At 39.9% G+C, this 24,848-nt stretch overlaps 1 protein-coding gene across 1 annotated transcript in view; it reads right to left on the minus strand.

Annotated features, from left to right (window-relative positions):
• Window positions 1–24,848, minus strand: part of LOC133424363 (thyrotropin-releasing hormone-degrading ectoenzyme-like) — a 242,851-nt gene that overhangs the window by 155,326 nt on the left and 62,677 nt on the right. The window contains exon 4 of the mRNA XM_061714909.1: window positions 20,725–20,851. Within this exon, the coding sequence (XP_061570893.1) occupies window positions 20,725–20,851 (127 nt within the window). The remainder of the gene's footprint in view (window positions 1–20,724; window positions 20,852–24,848) is intronic.

A 24,848-nucleotide genomic window follows, 5' to 3' on the forward strand; every position in this document is an offset into this window, starting at 1 on the left:
GTTAATGTGAGAGATATGAAACACAGGTGTGAGTTGCAGATGGGAATGTTTATGATCAGCATGTTTTTAATGAATCGAACATAAGCACACAGCTGGGAATTGCCTTAAAAATCACATTGAACAAAAATCTAAATACATATTTACAAATGAAGCCTTTGGGCTGTGTGCAGTTCCAGACCATCTGTTGCAGGACTTCTCTTTCTTCTTGCAGCAGAAAATTATGTGACTCTTGACTCTGTGACTGGACGTCTGGGACCCGTCAGAAAGCTCTACATTTTCTCTGTGGTGTGTTTTGGTATCAGCGTACAGGACATTGGAGAGTAGTAGGTAGGAACACTGATCGACTAGACAGAGAACCTTGTGTTCTGGCTAAGCTCTCTCTTCACCACAACGGTCCGGTACTAGGAATGGGCGATATTTTACCGTTCACGATAAACCGTCAAAAAAATTCCCCACGATAAGAATTTGTCATCTCGTGGTAAAAACGATAAATTCCCGTTGATGACGTTTTTGTGTAAAGCTGATTTATGGAAGGAAGGAAGGAAGGAAGGAAGGAAGGAAGGAAGGAAGGAAGGAAGGAAGGAAGAAAGAAAGAAATGAGCCTGAAAGAAAGAAAGAAAGAAAGAAAGAAAGAAAGAAAGAAAGAAAGAAAGAAAGAAAGAAATGAGCCTGAAAGAAAGAAAGAAAGAAAGAAAGAAAGAAAGAAATGAGCCTGAAAGAAAGAAAGAAAGAAAGAAAGAAAGAAAAGAAAGAAAAAAATGAGCCTGAAAGAAAGAAAGAAAGAAAATGAGCCTGAAAGAAAGAAAGAAAGAAAGAAAGAAAGAAAGAAAGAAAGAAAGAAAGAAAGAAAGAAAGAAAGAAAGAAAGAAAGAAAGAAAGAAAGAAAGAAAAGAAAGAAAGAAAAAAATGAGCCTGAAAGAAAGAAAGAAAGAAAGAAAAGAAAGAAAAAAATGAGCCTGAAAGAAAGAAAGAAAGAAAGAAAGAAAGAAAGAAAGAAAGAAAGAAAGAAAGAAAGAAAAGAAAGAAAAAAATGAGCCTGAAAGAAAGAAAGAAAGAAAGAAAGAAAGAAAGAAAGAAAGAAAGAAAGAAAGAAAGAAAGAAAGAAAGAAATGAGCCTGAAAGAAAGAAAGAAAGAAAGAAAGAAAGAAAGAAAGAAAGAAAGAAAGAAAGAAAGAAAGAAAGAAAGAAAGAAAGAAAGAAAGAAAGAAAGAAATGAGCCTGAAAGAAAGAAAGAAAGAAAGAAAGAAAGAAAGAAAGAAAGAAAGAAAGAAAGAAAGAAAGAAAGAAAGAAAGAAAGAAAGAAAGAAAGAAAGAAAGAAAGAAAGAAAGAAAGAAAGAAAGAAAGAAAGAAAGAAAGAAAGAAAGGATGATGAGATAGATTTATAGTTAAAAAGGTGGAGTTGAATTGGTATTTTTTTTATCGTCATTTTTATCGTTATCGGGATAAATGCCAGAAATTATCGTGATACATTTTTTAGTCCATACCGCCCATCCCTATCCGGTACACACTATGGCGGATGCTGCACTAATCCATCTGTCAATCTCCAGCTCAGTTCTGTCCTCACTTGCCCTCCTGCGGGTCACACCCTGCAGGAGGGAGCATATGCGTCCGTCGGGTGCAGTGTGTTTAAGGTAGCAGTTAAAAGCGCTGGATTTGGCATGCTGAACCTTGGTTTTTGTAAATCAACCCACAATAATCTTAAATCCCTCCATACCTATTCAAGCCAACATCAGATTCATAATATAAAAGTGTGACAAAACTGCAACAGCAAACGCTCACTGAGTTTGAAAGCTTCAGGAGCCTCAAAATGACAAAGCGAATGATTCTGCAAAACTACTTTTGACTCCACAGATGAAACAGTGAATGTGTCCTGCATGATAATCAGTAAAACCTTTTTATTCACGATGTGCATAGAATGGAATCAACACTACACTCCTCTGTAAAGAAAAACCAGGAGTTGTACACCTGTTTTTGAAATGGCTGCTGAAGCTCTTGTCGTTCATACATACTGGCTGAAGAATATGACCATCCAAGGAAATCCCCCCCTTGATGATGTCAGGAAAAACTCTCCAGAAGGAAGCACTTGCAGAAGGAACACTTTGCTCTGCAGCATGTTTTATGAGCATCCAGCCACATGCAATATCAGAAATGATCACATTTAAATTAAAAAAACACGGCCAAGCAATAGGGCTGATTTACTACATTTCTGTACTGATTGTTGGAAAAAGGTTGCCATAATAGACTTAAAAACAGTCAAATTCACAAAATGATCTGGAGACACTGTAACCCAAATTTGACGATTTTTAGTCATCTAGGTCATGATAATCCTAAAAATAAAACATAGAAGGAAACTGGACCGGTTTTCTTGGTTTTTGAAGACATTTCATTTCTTCTTCTTTGGTCCTGACTGTTGGGGACTTTCAGATTATCTTATATACACTGCAAAAACTCTTCTACAAGATCTTAACAAGAATATTTGTCTTATTTCTAGTTAAAATGTCTAATTTTTAGTCAAAAAAATCTCATTACACTTAAAACAAGACTCATCACTGGAAAAAACAACAATTTTCACCTGTTTTAAGTAGATTTTCCCTTAAAATAAGTAGAAAAATCTGCCAGTGGAACAAGATTTTTGTGCTTGTAATGAGAAGATAAATCTTGTCCTACTGGCAGATTTTTCTACTTATTTCAAGTGAACATTTACTTGAAACAGGTGAAAATTGTCAAATAAGTTATTTTTCTGGTAATGACTCATGTTTTAAGTGTAATGAGATTTTTTTGACAAAAAATTTGACATTTTAACTAGAAATAAGACAAATATTTCTGTTAAGATGTTGAGTTTTTGCAGTGTAGAAACTATACCCCCTCCTAGAGATAAACAAATGTTGCAGTTCCACTTGTTGTAAAAGTGTCTCAGAAACATCCTGGTTCTCTTCAAACCCAGCAGCATCCTCAGACAAGACTTAGTTCACACCAAGGACAAAAGACCCAAACAGAAGCTGGGCAGGTTGAGTATGGCGTGCAGTGTGTAACCGGGAGTGCACACTTTTATTTAGAAGAAAGTAAAATAAATCCTTAAGTGAATGGATCAAAATAGGAGAGCCAGCGCCTGTCAAGACTCTGCAGCACACCTGCAGAGGACAAGGAGCCTTGTTTTGAAGACAATAATGTCCCATTATGGACAGAGAAGACAGATGATATGAGAGAGGACTGAAAGATGGTGAAAAGGGGAAAAGAGCAGCTGACTTGAACACACAACTCTGCAGGAGCAGTTTATTTTGGAGAACAGAAAAAAACATTGAAAGGGGTTGCTTAATATGTTTAGTCAGCCATTATTATATCAGGATGAGAAATGGAGACAACTTCAGTCCAGAGCAAAGCAGTCTACTGTGGCTTTAGTTTCAACTCTCAGAAACAACAACAAAAAAAACACAACAGGGAGCCAAAGCCTCCCTGTTGTTTAGCCTTTCAGTACCATGTCTTTTTTGATGATACAGAGCGTTTTACTCAAAGAGAAAAGACTATCATTGATTTGAAGATTTTCAGTCCAGGAGAGGTCTTATAGGACAGGCCTGAACTGTAGCTATCAGTTCCTTCAGCCGCTGAATCACTCCAGCGCTGCGGAGGTAATGCCAAGCAGGTGGGAACCTGCTGCTTTGCAGATCAAACTGTACTGAGATTTCCAGGGTAAAAGGTAGTCTGACAGCTTTTTAAATCCAGAACTTGGATTTTTATTATCTATGTCTCATCATTGGCACGGTTTCCAATGCTGTAAAAGTTTTTAGTCAACGTTGCTTAAAATATTTGAACTACTGTAAAAATATAAGCCAAAAAGTGTGGTAACAGCATATTTGTATCATTCTTTTGCATGTTTAACGAAAACACCATGTGTTTCCACATGAATCAATTGGCTTTCCATCAATTGCTTAGCAATCCCTAAAAAACTACACTTTTGTGGTGTATTTTATAGACATACCGTAGCAAGTGAAAGAGCAAACAGGCAACAAACAACATTCAGACGATTTGAATGAAATCTTTATAGTTGGCTCTTACTGACTGGGCTTGGAATAAATGGAAACTGTAATGTAATGCACAAAGTGCACGCACCAATGCTTAGATCTTTCACCAAACCCACAATCAGTAACTAACGTGCATACCCTTTTGTGTCATTAGTCTCATTCTCTTGTAGCATTTATTTGTGCATATTCCATAAAAGAATGGACAGGAAAACTACTGAAATCAGCTTTTGCCGCTACTGAAGTGAATTCTTCCTCCATCTACAAAGGAATGTGATTCCTTATGTAGAGAAATAGAGAATAAATGCATCATGTGGAAACAAAGTATTAAAATCCTGGAAAAACGCCTCTTGGACCATATAGTATGTTCCATACAGAATTTGATCAGAGAAAGTCTGCTGTTCTTAGCAGAGCTTTTATTTTGAAAGATGTGCATGCAAATCATATGTAAGGTCCAAGGTACATAATAGATATTATAATAGACATAATAGATAGTATACGGAGTTTGTGAGGGCCAAAGAAAGTGCTATAATCAAGTCTGGACAGGTCAGAAGGTATGTGAACGTTTAGTGGAGAGGAAAGTACGGCAGGGAGAGAGGGCACAGTCCATTTATAATCCTAACTGCCTGATATTTCCAAATAGATTGGGCTTTGAAGTGACCCTCCACTGCCCCTTCTTACATCCCCAGAGTCTCACAACAAGAAGCAGTTCGAGCACTTTTGCCAACTAGTCGATGCAGCTCTTTATTTTGGTTGAATCATGGCAGTGTGATTGTTAACCCCGTACATACAGTAATCTCAACTCCCCAGCTGAGCAGGCTTTCTGGTCTCCTCTCTGAAATCAATTCACATCAGTATCTCCTCAGGATCTGGGACGAAGTCTCATCTTCCACTCTTGTCCTCTTTGGAAATAATCCCTTTAAACTATTCCTAAGAAGTCTTGATAGTTTTGGCTCTGCTTTGCTCAGCCCTGGAAATACATTCCTCACCTCTGGCCGTTTCCCAAACTGCTTTGAAACAGAGTCCATGTCCTGAAGAGACTCGGCGTTCATCCATCTTGTCCTCTGAACTGCAGAGCAGCCAACAAATTATCGCTCAGCCGTTAGGTCAAAGAAAGAGAGGGCTGCTAAAAGACTGTGGACGTACGGAACTGATAACGTCTTCATTCGAGTTTTTATTTTGGGCCTGCAGTACAGACAAGAGCCAACATAGTGGATGTAATGCCACTATATTGTAAAATCAATAAAATTAACCTGATCTGAAAGGAAATTCATTAATACTGAGGAAAATGTTTTGTAAGAGGATAAATTCCAGCACATGTCCTTTCTTATGAGACACTTCTAAACATTTCAGCTTTTTAAACATGGCAAATTTAATTAATGGATTTTTTTCCAGTTCATATCTTTCAGACAAACACATATATCAGAGCTGTTCTGCTTTATGGGTTTATATTTTTCCCAACGGCCTGAACACACCGGTACTAAACAAGGTGCACTGAATCAGCCCTGCCAGTGATTTTTTATTGCTAACCTCCGTCCCACTCCAACGATGCCTGATCATTCAAAAGCCCCATTCCCACAGAAAGTTCACTCCAACCTTGTTACACTTCTGTGGCAACTTGATAAGTGGTCAACAAAAAAATAAATGAGGTGAAAAAGTGCTATTTGAAATAGAAAACAAAGCTGCAACGATGTGTGCGAACGCAGGATGAAGTCAGTGAGCACATGACGGGGTCGGGTCAGAAAGACATCAAGAAAGCAATCTGCCAGCTCTCTTTGGTGAACTGTTCGTATTTACAGTAGAGGTGAAGTGAACAACTGAGGTGATTATTGTGACATCTGCACGGCAATCAAGAATTTATTTTTTCCCCTCGCACATCTCTTTGCACACTAACATGACTGTCTTGTCAAACTGAATCTTGAATTCACTGCATGTGTGGAAAAAAGCTTGACTCTAAATTGTTTTTAAGCCTTCAAGTCAGTCAAAAACCCACTGACTCAACAGTTCTCAAAGGCGGTTTTGATACAAATTTGAAATGTAGAACCGAGTTGCTTTCAGCAAAGGGTTACCTAATAATCTCACAATCGAGCTGAGTGTTTGCTCACAAGAGGGTACTTATCAAAGGGCTACACTCAAATCCCAGAGGTCTCCTCAAAGAGTGTTTGAATAGTAAGAGGAAAAAAAAGACAGACAACCGTTTGATGATGCAGACATCGAGTCAACTTATAACGAACATGTTTACAATGGATAAAGGCCTAAAGCACAATATCAGCCTGTGTCAGAGCTTGGTTTTGCTCAGACTGGCAGAAGCTGTGTGATCAGTAGGGATGAGTGAGACGCAGCAGATGTGGAGCACATACAAGCCAGATTTTATTCATAGGCTACTGTACGCTTATTTTGTACTCATTTGTTTTGTTCATCTCTTTGTTACGCTTTTATTTGAAGTGAAGGAGGAAGGATAAAGCACTGCCTTCATTATCTCTAAATGATTATTCTTATTTTAAAGTCACAGGAATCTGCTGTAGCCTTCCAGAGTTAGGGGTACATCCTGGACGGATCTTCCGTCCATCACAGGGCCACATACACGCACACGTGCACGCAGCAAAAGCAAGATTCATTTAAATTGGTCTTCCTGGTTTTTCTGTAACTACAAAAACAAAGTCTCTCTTTTGTATGATATCATGTTGTTGGGTGTGAAAAGCTTGACACTTTATTTTTTTCCATTTCCTACACATTCTCGCCGTTAAAGGAGCATGAGGCTCCTTTTAAGAAATGAGACCTGATAGCGCCACCCTTCGCCACGACGGCCGTTGGGGGTACTGCAGCCAACAGTGAAGCCGGCACGGGAGAACGGGGAGAACGTGCATGACATCACATCCGCAGGACAGCGCGGGAAATTCGGGCCCAGAATTGCAGCACATTTTGCAGCACACAGCCTGTTCAAGGCAACGGAGAGATACGCTAGAGGGCTCATTCTTTTTGGTTTGGAACGCTTCATCTGACATTATTACTAGAAAACTTAAAACGTGTACAAATTTCTTTTCATAGATCCTGCCTCAATCCTGCCTCATGCTCCTTTAAGCATCATTTTGTGATGTTGTGTGAACGATTTGGGTCAAATCCGGGTTTAAGTTTCAGACATTCAGCCTACGCGATGTGACATGACGAGGGCTGTCAAAGTTAACGCCTTAATGACTTGCTAGCGCAAATGCTGTTTAACGCTGCTATCTTTTTAACCCGAGGTTAACACGCACATGATTCAGGAAATATGACTCTCGGCACAAACTGTAGTTGGGAGAAACAAGAAAAGATGTACAGTAGCTGTAATAGGGTTTAACGCCTCTTTTCCCCCTAGAGGGTTAAACACACGGAAAAAATTAAGAATACACTTTCTCCTTGGGCAGCACGCCGCCATGTTGCTCTGGAAGCCCAGTTAGCTGTAGCTACCATCTCTTTCGACTGACTGACGTCGGAGGAGCTGCAGAGGTGCTGGCGGACGTTTATAGCTGGATATCCAGTTTCACATAGCCAATGCTGGGTTAGTATAAACTGCTGGTTACCAAGTGATGATGGCTAGCTATTGGCTAAGCCAACTCTCGATCAAAAGGCTCATATTATAAATACATTTATTCTTTAACATAAATCCACCTGATATGGTTCTAAAAAAATGAACCCACATCATAGTTTTCATGGATGTAAAATTAAACAATACAAACCAAAGCAGTTTTCATAACCAGGCTGCAATTACGTTTATAAAAAACTGCTTAAAAACAGGGGATGTTTAAGTGGACATGTTTTTGTGTTAGAATTACTCAGATCAACATCAGTTGTTGCTTGTTGGACCAAAGTTTGAGCCCTCTAGACTTTCAGGACATGTTCTTGCAACAATAACAACCGTTTCTTTAAAGCAGGGATTCAATTTCAATTCAAATCAATATACTTTATTGTCCCACTTGGGGAAATTTGTCTTGGCCTCGACAGCTGAGCCACAAATGCCTCGACAGCTACAGTGACAAAACAAGACATCACTGGGTACACCATTTCAGCAACAATTAAAACACACACACACACACTCCAATTGAAACATGCTAAAAATTACCATAATAAAACACAATATAAAAAATAAATAAATTAATAAAATGATTACACGTCCTTTGGCCTCACAGAGCATTGTTCAGGAGTTTGATGGAGGTTGGCACAAATTAGTTCTTAAAGCGATTCAATTTGCACTTGGGAGCCCTGCATCGTCTCCCGGAGGGCAGGAGCTCATATTCCGAGTAGAGGATGTGGGAAGGCTCAGCTACTGTCCTGCGGGCCTGACTGACAACTGTTTGTTCATAGATGAACTGCAAGGAATGATGGTCCCTTTTCCCCATCACCTCATGGCTGTATGCACCAGACGGGCCAGTTTGTTTTTTTCAGTGAGGTTCCCAAACTAGGTTGACGTCCCATATCGGACCAAGCTCTCCAGTACTGCCTGGTAAAATAAAAACATGATGCTTTGGTCCACACCATACAGCCTCAATTGGCGGACAAAGTGCAAGTCTTTACTGCCGGATAACTGTCTCCTCCTGTATTATTGCAATTTGAAAAACATCTTAAGGAGAAACAGAACATTCAAAAAAAAGCTAATTCGTACGATTTATCATGAGTTAACCAGGACAATCATTCGATAAATCCCAATTAAAAAAATTCAAATCGATTGATGGCCCTAGAAAAGACATGAAAAAATAAACCTAAATCTTAACAGGTGTCAGTTTCTGAAACTTGAGATAATTCTCAGCGGATGTGTCAGTAACTTTATCAATCTTCACAATCCATAATCTCTTTCTCTTTTATAACCATAAAAGAAATAATTGATTTCTACATCTTCAGATCACATGAAACTGATATAACTTACAGTAGGCAACTGATTCTTTTTTCCTTTTTAGTATTCAGTAGTTTACCTCCATAAATGACTGTTTTAATCCCGTTGTCAGAACATGGAAGAACATTTAATCCTGGCGTATCAGTATCCTGATCGATGGAGGACTTTAGGGACTCTTTCACACGTAAATCCCTCCTTTTCCAGGGACTCGCATGATAATGGAAGGGCACCGTTTGGTGCACAGATGTGGCATTTGTCTCTCCTTCATGAATGTAAAAGTTCTGTAGTCTGCTTGAGTTCCTTTCCAGCTATTAACCCTGAGAAGAGATTTGGACACTGAGGTCTCACACGGAGCTTGAACATCTGTTTTTAAAAGCAATCTGATGCTCCGTGGGGTGAAAAGCTTCTCGTGTGATTGCTGCCGCTTCAGTTCGGTTTCGTGAGGAAAGTTTGTAAAGTTGTTCTGAGAGAGGCAGTCGCGTCGATTTATTGAATATTAATGGTGAATAGTCCCGAGCAGCTCCGGAATGACTGGAAAAGACTTTGGCTGTCAGCTCCACTCAGGCAGCAGCAGGCGGACAGCTGACTGGCCCGCAGCTCTGTCGGTGTGTGTGTGTGTGTGTGTGTGTGTGTGTGTGTGTGTGTGTGTGTGTGTGTGTGTGTGTGTGTGTGTGTGTGTGTGTGTGTGTGTGTGTTTGACTTTGGTCCATCTGCTGTTGTGCGTCACCCCGAGGCGATGGCTTGAGAGAAAGAGCAAGGGACAAAGCGGAAGAGAAGAAAGATGGAAGGAAAAGATGAAAAGATACACGAGCAGAGGACTGTAGGTGTGTGTTTGAGCGCTGGAGTGTGTGTGCAGCACCTCAGGCGGTGCTGTCTGTGTGTCTCTGTGGATCCCAGATGGAGCCAGAACTCAACAGAACACATTAGTCCACTTGGCGTGTCTCTCTCTCTCTCTCTTTGTCTCTCTCTTTCACACACACACTCAGATATTCCGTGAAATTCTCCCATCAGCCGGATCACCTGAGCCTCCCACTCGCTCTGCCGCGTCAAGACTTCTGCTCCGCTGGAACAGTCCAATGAATTCCTACGGAAACCTGGAGAGGCCCTTTATCTTTTCTTCCGTTATCTCAACTTCCCGGCTGAAAAGTACGAGCGGGTGAACGGACACCTACGCGCGGGTCGCTTGAGTGTCGAAGAAAGAAAGGAAACTCAGAACCGGGGAGAGATTCGTATTTCCGAGCGCCTGCCAGTGTCTTGGTCCCAACTTTTGGCTTATCCGTTATGAAAACCTCTCTCAGTAACAAGATACCGCACATAACCAGATATTATTTCATTCTTTCCGAGCCCTCTTGGTTCTTCTCCTCACAAACGGAAACAGAGATAAATGATCCATTTCTGCTTTGGTCAAATTACTGCAGAGAGAGGGTAGAAAATTACTTTTCCCAGCAAAGTTTTGTCAGTTTTCTTTGTAGCAGAGTTTTTTTGTGTGGGTTTTACTTTGTTTTGTTTTTTATTGGAGGCGGCGGGGGTCTGGTTTTGTGATACCCAATGTCCAAGGAACAGAAACATGGTTGGGTATGATCTGATGGGACTCCGATCTAGGCTTGTGATGTCACAGTGTCCCAATAATTTGAGGACCACACTGAGTAACATATTTCAAACTGAAGTGATCCCAAACTGAGTTTTTGAGTTGGTTCACCCTCCAGTCACTAGAATATCAGCTCTGAAGCACAGAACTGTATTTTTTAACCACGTGTCCCCATTAACTTGTAATTATCCTTCCTTCTTGGTCCTTTGATTGGGCCAAATTTTACTCTTAATTGGCTTTAATTGTTAATATAAAAGGAAAGTCTTATGTATGTTTTGTTTTTCTAAATATAGCACACACAGGTTTTTATGTGATAAGATCTTTACGAGTCTCTCCTTTCGATTCTCTCATATATTCACCCCCGAAGCTCAATCTTAAATGGGAGCAAGTGCTCAAACATGCTGCTCCACTTTAGCTGCAAATTCACCTGAATAACAGTTTCAGCTGATTTCTCTCAATTATTTCAAGCTTTTTAATCATTACGGGCAATCATATCTGGATGGAAACATGAGTATAATTTTAAATGGTTTGATTTATCTGTTTATTAGCTAAGTGTACTTGTACTGATGCAACTGCTACTTATTTGATTTAGTGCTTGTGCCGGCCCAGAAACACATTTAATAAATCTGGCACAGAAAACACAATATATTATTTGCATTAAAGAAATCTTTATTTTACAATTCAGTTTAGTCATATTAAGAGTTCAACCCCGATCATAAATCACTTCAGTGGATTCTTACTAGAAGTTAATAAAACATTGGATCGTGTAAAAGTTAAATTTTGTCAATAAAGGCCAGCAGGAGACATGTGGGAAGACGGCTCAGCGTCTGTACGCAGACTGATCAGTCCATCGATCTGTGGTCCACGTGAAGCTCAGAACGCCATCCAGACACGAGGATTTACTGCAGATTTACTCCAGTCAGATATATTTCATGCAGCAGAGGTTTGTGGATTGGACTCTGCTGTCTCTGAAGCTGCCTGCTGAGCTTCAAACAGAACACAACACAAAACATATTGGTCTGTATTTAATTGGACTTGAATTGAACTGTTTGTTCTCTTTGTATGGAGCCTTCAAATGATTTTTGCTGTAAATTGGGGTGATTATAAATAAACTGATCTGAATGGCTGGCAAGAAAAAACAAAAAAACAAAAATGAAGCAAATAAAATTTAAAAAAATTCTCAGTGTAAAAGCGAAAGTAGGACAAACCTAATGTAATTTACATGTATAGTGAATTATTCAAGGGGTTACATCAGCAGTAACAGAGATTATGTCTACATATTCACAGATAAGTTAATAAAAATGTAGGTTAGGGTCTTGGTTAAACATTCACCCTGTACAGTGTTTGGTGTGGTGATGATAGCAACTTTAACTTTTGATCATTCTCACACATCATACACACTACTCCCGCCTGTTTCAGTTCATCACTCTGACCCAAACCACGTCAACCTTGAATGTCCTCATCAACTTTGTTCTGCTCGAAGCAAACTAAGAGAGATTCTGTGCAAAACCACTGGAATACTTCAGAAATCACTGGCATCACAAAACAGAGGTGGAAAAAGTACAAAAATATTGTACTTAAGTAAAAGTACAAATTTTCTGCTTGAAAATTACTTAAGTAAAAGTAAAAAGTACCCATTAAGAACATTACTTAAGTAAAAGTATAAAAGTACCTCAACTTAAATATAATAAAGTACCAAAAGTACATGGTGTAAAATGTACTTAAGTACAAAAGTAAAAAGTACAAAGTACAAAGTACAAAATTCAAAGTACAAAATTATTTTAAAAAGGATTGCAAAGAAATGAAGAATCCAAGAATTTTCTTACAACACTAAATAACGCTGATATTATTCTGACCCCTTTAGCGTTTGTTTCCATTACCCCATTTTAATTTCTCCCTTTGCTCATCACTGCTGCTGTACCCCATTGGCCCCGCTGACAGGTCCACCCCCAGCCTGTAGTATGCAGTGACTAAATTAAGCAACCCCAGCTGATAAAGGATGAGACTTTTGAACTTTTAAATGCCAAAACCACCTTAGAAGGGGTGGAATCAAAGAATGGTGCGCATGGACACGCGTCGGCTGCCGCTCAAGGCTGATTTATGGTTCCGCGTTACACCAACGCAGGGCCCGTACCCTACGGCGAGGCTCTGCGTCGATTTAACGCGGAACCATAATTCAGGCTTCAGTCCTCATCGGTACTCGACGCGACGGCGGTTCCTCCGGCCTTCCGTTCCGCCTCTGCGGCGCAACTCTCCCGGGAGATGCGGCTCCTTCTCGGTATATTCACGCGCCCCCCTTCCTTCCCGTCCGCCTTATGGTTCCGCGTTAAATCGACGCACAACTTACGCCGTAGGCTACGGCGTAGGGTGTGCGTCGCCGCGTACCCTACGCCGTAGCTCTGCGCCAGTGTAACGCGGAACCATAAATCAGCCCCCGCTGTGCCGTTCTTTAATTTGTAGCGAGTAACGACGTGTCCAATTTTAAATATAGCGGATTATAAATACGATTTTTTCCTTGAAAATGTAACGAAGTAAAAGTAAAAGTAGAGAAAAATGAAAGTATCAATAAAAGTACAAATTCTCAAAAATCTTACTTAAGTACAATAACGAAGTCCTTGTACTTCGTTACTTTACACCACTGTCACAAAACAATACAACCCAAACCATGATCTCACCACCGCCATGTTTCAAAGGGGAAATTATGTTCTAATGCTGGAACGGAGCATTTTTCCATTCTTATCTAAAACGGAAAGATGTTTTAGGTCCAGTTTATCCACAAAACATTTCCCCAGCAGCTTCCTTTTTTCTCCTTGTCACTGTTCAATGTTCTCCTGCTGTGGGACTTGCACACATTAATGCCGGCTAATGTGTAATAGGTTTCTTTAAGAGTGCACAGTTCACTTCATGCCTCACTGGAGCGATCTTTGTCGGTGGGCCACTCCTGTTGAGGATACCAATGCTCCTGAATTTCCTCCACTTGCACACAATCCATCCAACTGCTGATTGCTAAGGTTTAGAAATGCACTGAACTACTATATGTTTTTATCTGTTTAAGTTTCTTTATCGACTTTCAGGAGGAAATTCAAATGTCACAAAATATGAAATGTCGCAAAGTTTGTGTCTAAGCATAAAATTCAACCAGCTTTCAAATCCTACTGTAAACAACTTTGTTTCTGCTCATTAAAGCACAGTGGACAGATGGGAAACTGAGGAGAGCTGTCACCTATAGCATTCCTCAGGAAAGATCCTAGCTGCTGTCATACCTCTTTATTATTATCTATTTTGTATTACTGAATATACAATCCGAAAGAGGGGAAATGAGGACTTTATAAAACTCCAGTAAATGTCAAACATAGTTCAGCTTGAGGAACGTATGCGGAGAAGACTAGTACATGTCTCACCTGAAAGCTCAGAGAGATGTTCGTGCAGATTTAGGTCACATTAGAAGAAACCTTCACTGTCTCACGAGCGTCACAAGATGAAAGCAGCAGCTGACACCAGAGCTGAGGGATTCACTTTGATTTCTCACTGGAACTAAGCAACTACTTCCACTTGATCTCTGGCTTTTGTCATAACTAAAAATCCGTATTTTCCACAAAATGGAGTGTCAAAAAAAGGGCAGGTAATCGAGTTCAATTATTGTCAGTCTCATTGTGGGGGAGGAATTTCAGCGGGAAAGACTTTACAATATTCATGGACAACTATAATTACCAGTTACAAAGAAGTAGCAGTCTAAGCTTCAGCAGGAGTCACAAGACGAGTCCAACCATTACCCAGTGAAAACTAACTGGATTATAACTGGTCCATAATTGGACTTGTTGCTTTCTCTGTAAAATCCATCAAGACGACTGGCACTATACAGATGAGAAAAGAACCGTACAGGCACAGGGTCGTTCCCAAGTTCACTCAAATATTTCCGGTAAAAAAAAAAATAATAATAATAATAATATAAAATATAAATATATATGTGTATGTGTATATATATATATATATATATATATATATATATATATATATATATATATATATATATATATATATATATATATATATATACACATACACATATATATTTATTTATATATATATATATATATATATATATATATATATATATATATATATATATACAAACACATATATATTTATTTATATATAATTCCGGTCCCTAACCCCAGTGGTTTAGGGTTACCTGTTCAGAACTGGTAATAACCTCCTAAAAGTGGAGCTGCTGGCTCATGTTTGATTATGATGACAGGTAAGTGATCACTCGTATTATGTTTCACCTTCACATTACACTTTTTAATGTAAGAAATTTCAGCAGGAGATGACAAGCAGAGGCTTTCAAATATCGGTTGTAGCTCACATGATGGTCTAAAAGTATGGTGAGCAAGAAAGTGAATCCACATCTGAGGTCAGAACGCTCAAAACAAATCAAGACGGTCAACTGACTTGGGCTGGACTTCAGCGCTCACACTGACTGGTGACTGAACTTCATGTGCAGCCACGCTTCAGTTTATCTAATCTGTTTGTTTGTCTGTTTTGCAATTCATTGCAATGTATTATTATCCTGGCTGATGACGATGTTGATGATGTTTTATTCTTTCACCATACAGCTGTACTACTTCAATTCACAATAAAATAGCTGGTTTTGCGAAAAGATGGTGGAAAAAGGTCAGGTTTTCTTGAGAAGTGGGGGTGTATCCGTCTAAACTTCACAGTTAACCTGGGCAGTGACATTTGAGCTGTACCTTGACATATCTTCGATAAATGCTGCCATGAAAATAGACTTAAAAGACGTTTCTTTTACAAGTGAATGTAAAAGTAAGTGCTGGAAGGAGAGAAACTCATCGATTCTTGCTGCTACACTCTGTTTTTATGATCCGTCTCCTCAACCGTCTGTAGTTCTGCCTCTGTCCCTTTAAATTTGGATCTCAGCTCACCATTTCTCCCCGGTGCTCTCGGGGGAGCTCGATGCCCTGCATGACAACAGATGGAGCCCTGAGGCTCTGAGACCACACACGCACGCACACACACAAACGCACACGCAGCAGTGATGTGGGGTTAGATGGAAGTTGTGGCAAAAACTGATGTCAACATCAGTATGAATGCACACGCACGTAGCAAATCCATGGTTCTGTGGACGTATGCAGATGAACAGGATGCACACACACAAAGATAATTCATCATGGAAGACTGCACTCTGCTCTCTGCTCACACACTCTTTTGAACACAAAGTTGGATGAAAAACAGGAAATAGCCAACTTCATTTAAAACAGAAAATCTAAATCAAAGAAGGAAAATCAACACACACTTTGCTCTCTTGGCATTGATGTCTTTACCCCAGTTGATGTGCAACTTTTGAGCCATTTGAGTTTAAAAACTTCAAAACGTTGATCGGGGAGGAAATCTACAGATGTTTGAACTGCTTTTTTATTTCCGTCTCTCCCCGCAGCAACAGAGAATCCCTCCGGTGTCTCCATACATCCATTAGAGTTTGACTCCAGTTCAGGACCAAAGTGGCAGCCCGCTCGAAAACAAACTTTCCTCTAACTTTACAGCGGTACATGATAACACGATGAAAGATGGATATCCTCCTGTGAAAACAACAAATGTAACCTGGAGCTCAACTAAATGGACCAGGAAGCATTTTCAACCAGATAAAACACAGTGACGGCTAAAAGCTGCTCGTCATCCCATCCGGAACAAAGCCCCTGATCATATTGAGAGCAAGTTTTAACATTTTAAAAGCAGAATACCTTCATTTCAACACCTGAGCTGTTATTTCCTGGTCTGTTCATGAACTACACTCACAAAATGACACAAGGTCACATTTATGGTGCAGGAACTCAACTTGTGAGTCTTAACACAACGGTGCAACTGTTAAAGGTGAAGCAGATAAGCGGAATTCTTTTGGTATAAAACTGTACTGTCTGCACTTCATTTCACGCTATTCCTCTGACGTAGCAGTATCTTTTTCTCAATAGCGCCACCTACCACTTCAAAGGAAGACTGCAGCTGAACATATAAATGCTCGCTGTGTTGGTGCCACAATTCACTGGTCTGATAACCGATGTGCTGATAACAATCAGCCTACACAGCTGGAAAAGTTGGCTGCAAAGTATTTAGATTTTTCAGGTTGAATTTCTAATTTGTTTGGATGAACAAGTTTGAAATCATAAAGACAAGTTAGGTTCATCCTTGTAAAGCCGACTTGTAACACTCTTGATTCAGGATCAAGCAGATGCAAATGATTCAGCGTCAGATATAATGATATCTTACAATTGTAAAACCTGTGCAGCATCTAGGAGCCCTTGTGCATTTCCCTGCTCCAACACGACTGATTCAAATAAATTAATCACCATCAGCTTGTTAAGAAGGTCTGCACAATTTGAGGTGGATGTGTTGGACCAATGGAAACATGTAATTGCATTGAAGAAAAACTGGAGAACATCCTAGATGTTGGGTAGGTTTTCCAGCCAGGTATAATATATTTTTTTTTTTTTCAGGTATAATATTTAAACATGATTCAAAAGCTTCCGGCCAGTGAAGCACAGCAGTATCTCAGCTTCCACAGTGAGTAAGAGGAGGAATCATTGTCCCTCCATACTAACCGTGCAGAGTGGAACAGACATCACGGTTTGCAGCTGCATCGCTGCAAAGCTTCAATCATAAAAGGTACTGAAGCAGAGAGATGCTTGAGTGTTGAAGTAGAAGCTAGCTCCGACTCAATATACATGTCCTGTGATTCAGGTTGTTACGAGAACACAGAAGCTGCGACAAAGTGTAAATGTTGGCAACTGACTCACAAAAAAAGGAAAACATCCATCTGTCAAAAGATTTATGTACACCGTGTTCCAACAGAATATGGGTGTGAACTTTAGGGGCAGAGCTGAAGCACAGCAGAGAGGGACGCTCAAGAGTTTCCAAGTTTTTTGTGCCAACAGTATCAAGTTCTGCTTTGATTTAAAATGTTCAACAGTCAGACTTCGATTTGTATATTCTAGTTGTTTCATGGTACCACGTATGGAAATATCTTAAAAGATTGCATGCAGTTTCATTCATCAAAACAGCAGACTAGCAAAAACTTTACCACATGGCTGATGAGCTGACGTCTCACTAATGGAAAGGTTTTTACCTCTTCCCAACCCGTACCACAGCGCAGGATGTGACATCACCACTAAGCCAGCTTGGGACCTCTGTTAATGCAACTAATATCACTGGAAAGGTCAGGAGGGGGTGGCGGAGTAAATGTCAAACCTATTCTGAGCTGGTGGAAACAAACAGGAGGCTTCCACTGATTCCTAACATGACGAATGAATGTGGACAGGAAGAAAGTGTCTGACATAAGCAATATGGAGCCACAGTGATCGCATTAGCTTGTTTGGGCGTGGAGAGGGGAAAAAAAGAGACAAATGCTTTGCTTCAGCGCAATTAATTGTTTCTGGCAGGACAAAAGTGTAAAGCACAAACAATTACAAAGACACATGAACAAAAGGAAAGACAAGGGGAGGGGAATTCACTGCTCTGATTTGATGAACTTGGACAAGAAACGGGGAAATGTAAACAAGAATAACTTCAAAGAGCTGTACGTGAAATGCTGATGTGATGCTGAAAGTTTTAACCCGAGAAAGAAATGTGAACATTAACTGTTTTCCACTTTTAGATGCTCTGTTAACCCAACAGGTCCAAACTTTATCTTTGACTAAACATCTGATTTAGATTGCTGATATAAACAAACCAGTTTAGAAAGATATGACGTTCTTTTCCTCTCACAGTCCAAATATACTGGTCGACTGGTGAGTCTGATCTAATGTGAGTGCGTGCTTCGCTGTGATCCTCCACCCTTGCACCGGAATTACAAGAAATCCTGACATTTCAAGATGGAAACACGTGTCTTGTCTTGACTTGACTTGACTTGACAAACCTTCTGGACTGAAGACAACTGACATGGGTGTTCTGCTGAGGTTCCTGTCATCTACTGAATCACTAAACATACTAAAATACAAGTCTTCCAATCTTATTTTGAAAGGGTCCTCCTCAAATTTATCTCATCTTTCATTACAGCGTAATATTGTCACTTCGTCTCATTGGTCACGACTTCTCGTTGGAAGCGTCGTCACTCAAACAGTACAAACAGAAGTGTTTTGTCTCTTTTCACTTGCCTACATGTACTTTCAGACTGAAACAATGTTAAAATCTATCATGTTTCCTCTGATTTACTGCACAACCACCTATTCACAGTAAACACAAGAGAGCATTGCTGCCAGCAATAAATAAAAAATCTGAAATGTGGTTTAAATCCCGGTGCAGCACTCTCACTTAAATAAAAATGAATGAATCAGTTTTATTTAAACTTCCATTTCAACATTCTCAAGGTCTACAAATCCAACCGTTATTGGTTTCCAGATAGATTTCAAAAGCTCCAAGGAATCGACATCCACCTTTTTTACATGAATATTATTTCTTTGATACTTGACCAACTTGTGAGTCTGGCCACCGCTGAGAGGAGGTGGATTTGTTGAACTAATACTTAGTGACGAGAAAAACAAACACAAAACCTGCATCTATCATTTTGAAAGTACTTTTTCTCTCTTGTCGGCCTGGCTGCTTAAACTGTCACACAAATGTCTGTTAATTGAAATAAAGTGCTGAGTTGGAAGTGAGTCAGCAGAGTGAAAAAGATGGAAAGTGCCTTATGCCCCTTTTGGTGCCACAATTTCTTCATTCCAGCATCCGCTTGGACTTCTTTCCCTGATCTGACAAGTGGACCACTGTCAGATGTTCATATTTTACTCATCAATTCTGCATCATTTCATTAATTACGTAACCAGCTGCCGCAGGCCGGGCGTCCACTTGCACAGCTGTGGATTCACTCTTTCTTATCCCAGAACTTTCTGGAACTATTGCAGGACGTTTGCAGCAGATCAGTGCTTCTGTCTTCTTTTAACGCTGTCTTTTGTGTTTCGGTTTATACAGATTCAAACAATAAAATAATGAGTCTAAAACTCAGCAGGACCAAAGGAGGGTTTTTTTTATGTAGAAAACCTAGAACTAAAATCCCAGAAAGTTTGGATGACTCAAACATTATGCAGCTATTCTGATATTTACTTTGGCTTTTATTTCTCTGCAGAACATAGTCACCCACTTCCTTAAAAAGAAAGATCTGGAATAGTGAATTGGTTCGTCCCAGATGCCTCCGAGCCCAGAGACATTGGCATCTCTGGGTAAGGGATTATTTTTGCACAGTAACATTCTTAGTGGCATTTATGAGCATAGCTCCATATTGCAGTGCTTGACAAAGGTTTCTCACCATAACCCTGTGTGGTTATGTCACCTATTGATCAATGGCAGCTCCTGATCAAGTGTCGTCCTGAGGGATCAGAGACGACAGGTACCAACCTCTGACATGCTGCCATCCACTGAAATTCCCCCAGACTGCTCTGATGTTTTAATGCTATTATGCACTGTAGAGGTAGAAATATGCAAATCTCTTCTCATCTTTATCTGAGGAACATTGATTTTAAACATTTAAATCACTTTCTCACTCATGTGTCGATAAAAATGAAGAACTTCTACTCATTTTTTTTCTCCTTACAAACGCAGCCTTTCACCAAATCATCATTACTATCATCTCCTTATCACCTGAAACATCAGCATTTATCTTCTTTGACTATCATCTTATCTTTTTTGGTAATGTTTGCAAGCCTGATATGCAAAAATAAGTGTATTTAAACAAATTAGATAAAGCTTACAAAAACAGACTTCATCGTGCTGCAAAGAAGTAAAAGGTCAACTAAAGTTCTGATTCCTGGGGTTCTTGGGTTTTAAAAAATGTGACTGTTTGGGCTGATTGAGACCAGGATTCCAGATGTAACACAAACTCACACAAACAGAACTGACTGACATTCAGCTCAGAGAACTAATCGGACCGCACAGAACAAAACAAAATACAAGAAATGACATGACTATAAACTGGTGAACCTACTGAACCTAAAAGTGATTGAACAAAAGGACAAAGAATTGGCCAACAGCAGTGAAGGGAATGTGTTTACTCTGGGTTTTGTGTGGGTATTTTTTTAAACAAAAGCTGACAGGAAATCAGATCTCAAAGAAGCGTGTTTACTTCTGCCTTTGATGATGTAAACACAGCCCAAAAGCAATTGAACAGATCCTGGAGAGAAAGCAAAAGCCTCACAATCAAAGCGCGAGAGGACGCAGGGGGAGTGATGGGTGAAGTCCTCAGCCTTACCTAGCTTGGGAAGAGAGTACTGCACTTTGAAGTAGTCCTCGTAAAATCCCAGAAGCCTCTTGGTGATGTGGAGAGCGTAGTCGCCGGCTCCGCTCGAAATGGCATCCGGTCGGGCGTAGAGACGGATCTAAAGACAAGCGCACACAGAGAAAGAAATGGAATCAGGACGATTTTAATAGAGATGAATCTAAAAACAGACATGGAGAGGAAATGAGAATTAGCATTTGCTCAGCTAGACAGAGAACAAACCCGAGTTAAGCCGTTTTATTCCAAATCTACACAAAAAGAGGAAATTAAATTTGACTGAGATAAACAGAGAGTCCACGGAGGAAATGATACACGCTGGTGTTTAAGTTCAAATCTGCTGAGAGGAAAGAAAATAAGAAAAGAACATCGCATGAGAGGGATGTTTTATCGAAATGTGTAAGAAAGACAAACAGAAATGGAATAAGGTCAGTGTTGGAGAGGTCAAAGAGAGTAACTGAATCAGGTTGAGTGTTGGTTCAAATGTGCAGCTGGAAAACATCTGCAGAAGCCAGCAAGAAGAAGACAGACAGAGAAAGAACAGGGCTTAGAATTGGGTGGAGGAACTCTGGATGCATCACTCAGCGCTGCTGAATAGTCCGCATCAATTATTGTATCGACAGAAAAACCTCTCTTTTGTAATACAACAAATGTTTGAGTAAGCAACGGACAAAAACCAAGTCCCACCTCCAAAGCAGACATGGGGCTGGCTCTGGGTGTAATTAGCAATAAAGGCCATCAATCACTTGTACTGACTGAAAGTCAGGAAAGAAAAGTGGACATTAAGAGCAACTTCAATAATGAAATTGATTAGATCCTCAGTTGTTAATGAGTCCACAGTAATGCTAACAGAACACAAGTGTTTGCCAGAACTTCTGACATTATAAACTAGTAGTTCCCAAGAAAAGCCTTTCAGATTGAAAGCTTTGAACATCTAGTTTGTTAAACCTCAGTCGCAGCTAAAGCTCTGTTCCAATTCAAAGACTCCGTCCAGACAAATATAATCTCACTCCGTCCACGTTAGCGCATGCGTCCGGTGGAGATTTCAGTAGACTTCAGACGGCGGCGTATCCCAGAAGTATTTCGCACCAACAAGCAGAAGTAAGGGGTGCTGGATGGCTCACTCAGTTGAGCAGGCGCACCATAAACAGCAGCTCACCCTCATGAAGGAAGTCCAGGTTGGAGTCCCAGCCTGGGACTCTTTGCTGTGACCCTGTCAAGCCACTTCAAATAAAGCCCACTGGAACCAAGAAAAAGTCTAAACAGAATAGCAAAAATGATAGCAGAGGAGAAAGCAGGAAAAAAGAGGGATGTAACTTCATTGATGTGGAATAGAGTGCGGTTTCCAGATATTTTCATACACTAATATTACTCAAACTTTTGGTTAAGCTACCAAGATTTATAGAATTCCTCTGACATCTTGAAGTGTTTTCCTTCTGGCCTGTACTAAACTTTATAACAGCTGAGATACAAAAGCACAAAACCCATTTAAAAACACACCAAATAAAGTACCAGTAGTAAACACTTGTCAGAAGACTCTATGCTGCTTTTTGAGTCGTATTAATATTTGACTCAAAGATGGCCTTCTGCTGCTGCAAAAATAAACAAAACAAAAAAACACCACTAAATTGTAGGCAGTTTCAAGAACCTGAGGACATCGATGATCTTCCTCCCATCCTCTGAAGTACGTTCTCACAAGTAGTTTTTGCCAAGTATGCACTACCAAGTACACAAGTCCAAAGTTGGAAATCAAAAATAGTTTTTAAGGACTTCACATATAAGCTTTTAAAAAGAGAGCTCATTTTATTTACACGGATATTTAGGCTTCTGCTTGTTGGCTGACCGTAGGTTTGAAGCCTCCTAGTGGCTAAAGGGAGTACTACATCTCTGCATCGTCCAAATGGAGTAAGCACCAACTCAAGACTTATTTCTGGACTTATTTGTAAACTAAAGGCTATCTTTTTCTCAAGGGTGAATATAGTTTAATGATTTGATGCCCTGCAACCGATTGACAGGCCAACGTTTTGGTATGGACGTTTTATTTTAATGGGACAAATGTGTTAAGTCAAATGCAGATTTTTTTAAAATCTTTCACAAGGTTTCCATGCCATTATTAAAGCAAAGCCTTAAAGTTCAGTTTTTAGTCACAAAAAAATATATCACAGGATATTTGTCACAGACGACAACACGCACAAAAGCTGATCCGCCAAACTTCTCCATCAATATCAACACAAGCTGGTCATGTGATGGCTCTGTGTGTGTGTGTGTGTGTGTGTGTGTGTGTGTGTGTGTGTGTGTGTGTGTGTGTGTGTGTGTGTGTGTGTGTGTGTGTGTGTTTTCCAGACCAGTTTTGTTATTTCACACATGACAATCGCCACTTAATCAATTATACGAGTGTTTATTCTGGGGTTTGATGTAATAACCAAATCTAAAAGTCTGACATAGCATGAACCTGTCACTTTGGAAGTGTGACAAAACGCTTTCTCCTTGTAATAATTGGTTATTAGTCAGCCTGTAATAGTTACGGTCTTTTGGAAATACTGAATGATGTGTTCAGAGCTACTCTGGAGGTACCATAAATTAAAATAAGATGCCGGGAAAATTACATAATATGCTCATTTCAAAAGACTATATTTAATATGCAAAGATGTTGATGTGCAGTTGGCACCAGCGGAAAAGAGATCATCCAAGTTTATCAAAATCATTCTTCAATAAGAAAAGATATCTTAGGAAAATGTAATCTCAGACCATTTAAAAGCTGTCAAGCTACTTCAGCTTGGATCAAAGTGAGGATCAACCAACTGAGATCCCAGAGCTAACCAAAGAAAAACAAAACAACATAAAACTTAACCTTAAAAAGCTCAAATCTGAGCCGAGGCTCTGGAGATGTGATGCAAAGGGATTCCTGTGCCTGACTGTACAACCTCTGGAACCACATTAAAAGTAAAAAGCAGTTTTTCAAAGTGCCTGTGATAGCGACTTATTATTTATTACTGTGGTATCAAACCGCAGTCTCCTGTGATTCTCCAGCTCTGTCAGAAACATTTATCGGGCTGACAGACACACATCCTCCACCATCCCAGTCTATTTTATTTCAAATGGGAAAATGCGACTTCCCAAAACTTAGCAGAAAAGTAAAAAGGTTCCAGACACATAGATAGGAGTGGTCACCGAACTTAATTATAACTCAAGAAAATACAAGTTCAGTGCTTTTGGAAACAGACTTGAATGAGAGGATACAAAGACTTTACGTCCGTAGCACACGCACCAATGCACATATCAGGTGATAAAATGCTTTTAATCGTGAAAATGCTGGAGATGGAATTGCTCAACTTTCTAGTAAAGAGTAAAACGAACCACCATCCAATGAGCCACAACCAACATGCAGCCAGATCAGCTCTGCATAAAATCTGAAAACCAACCAGGTTTCTGTCCACATGTGACAACCAGCTCGAAAACTGATGCAACTTAAAATGCACATCGGTTATAGTTACATGCTGCATTTTGATTCCTGCAGTGAAAGTCAAAATTGGTCATGTGGTAAAAATAGAAAAAGTCTCAAAAAACAGGCCTCTTACTGGAAAACGGCACACTGATCTGTGATTGGCTCTCCTGAGAAATCCCGATCTGCTTTTCACTCCCAGGACAATATTTATCTCTTTGACTCTAGTTACATGGCATTTTTTAAAAAATCTGCAATTAAAATAAACAGCCCAAGTCCTACATTTACATGGTCACTGGAGAACTAAAAGCATTTTTCAATAAGCCCAATCAATTCCCTCCCACTCTCATCCACTGAAAGTGGGTTTCAGGATGCTGTCCAGACGAGCCTGCCAACTCGTGAAGCAGATAAGGTGAATATATGAATTCAATTAAAGGCCTGTCTAGACTTTGTAAATACAAGTTGACCAGATAAATCAAATTCAGATACTTATGTGGTATTTCTTTTACCATGAACAATCTATGCAGCACCTTCATCTCCGCTTCTCCGCGGACTGTGTGTGGAGTAAGTGCTTTTTAGGTCAGTGAACATCACATAATGATCAGGGCGGTTGTGGTAATCACTGCGGAGGACCTGGTCGCTCTGAGGATGATCCCGG

The sequence above is a fragment of the Cololabis saira genome, chromosome 23 (assembly GCF_033807715.1).
Source record: "Cololabis saira isolate AMF1-May2022 chromosome 23, fColSai1.1, whole genome shotgun sequence".
NCBI classification, from domain to species: Eukaryota; Metazoa; Chordata; class Actinopteri; order Beloniformes; family Belonidae; genus Cololabis; species Cololabis saira.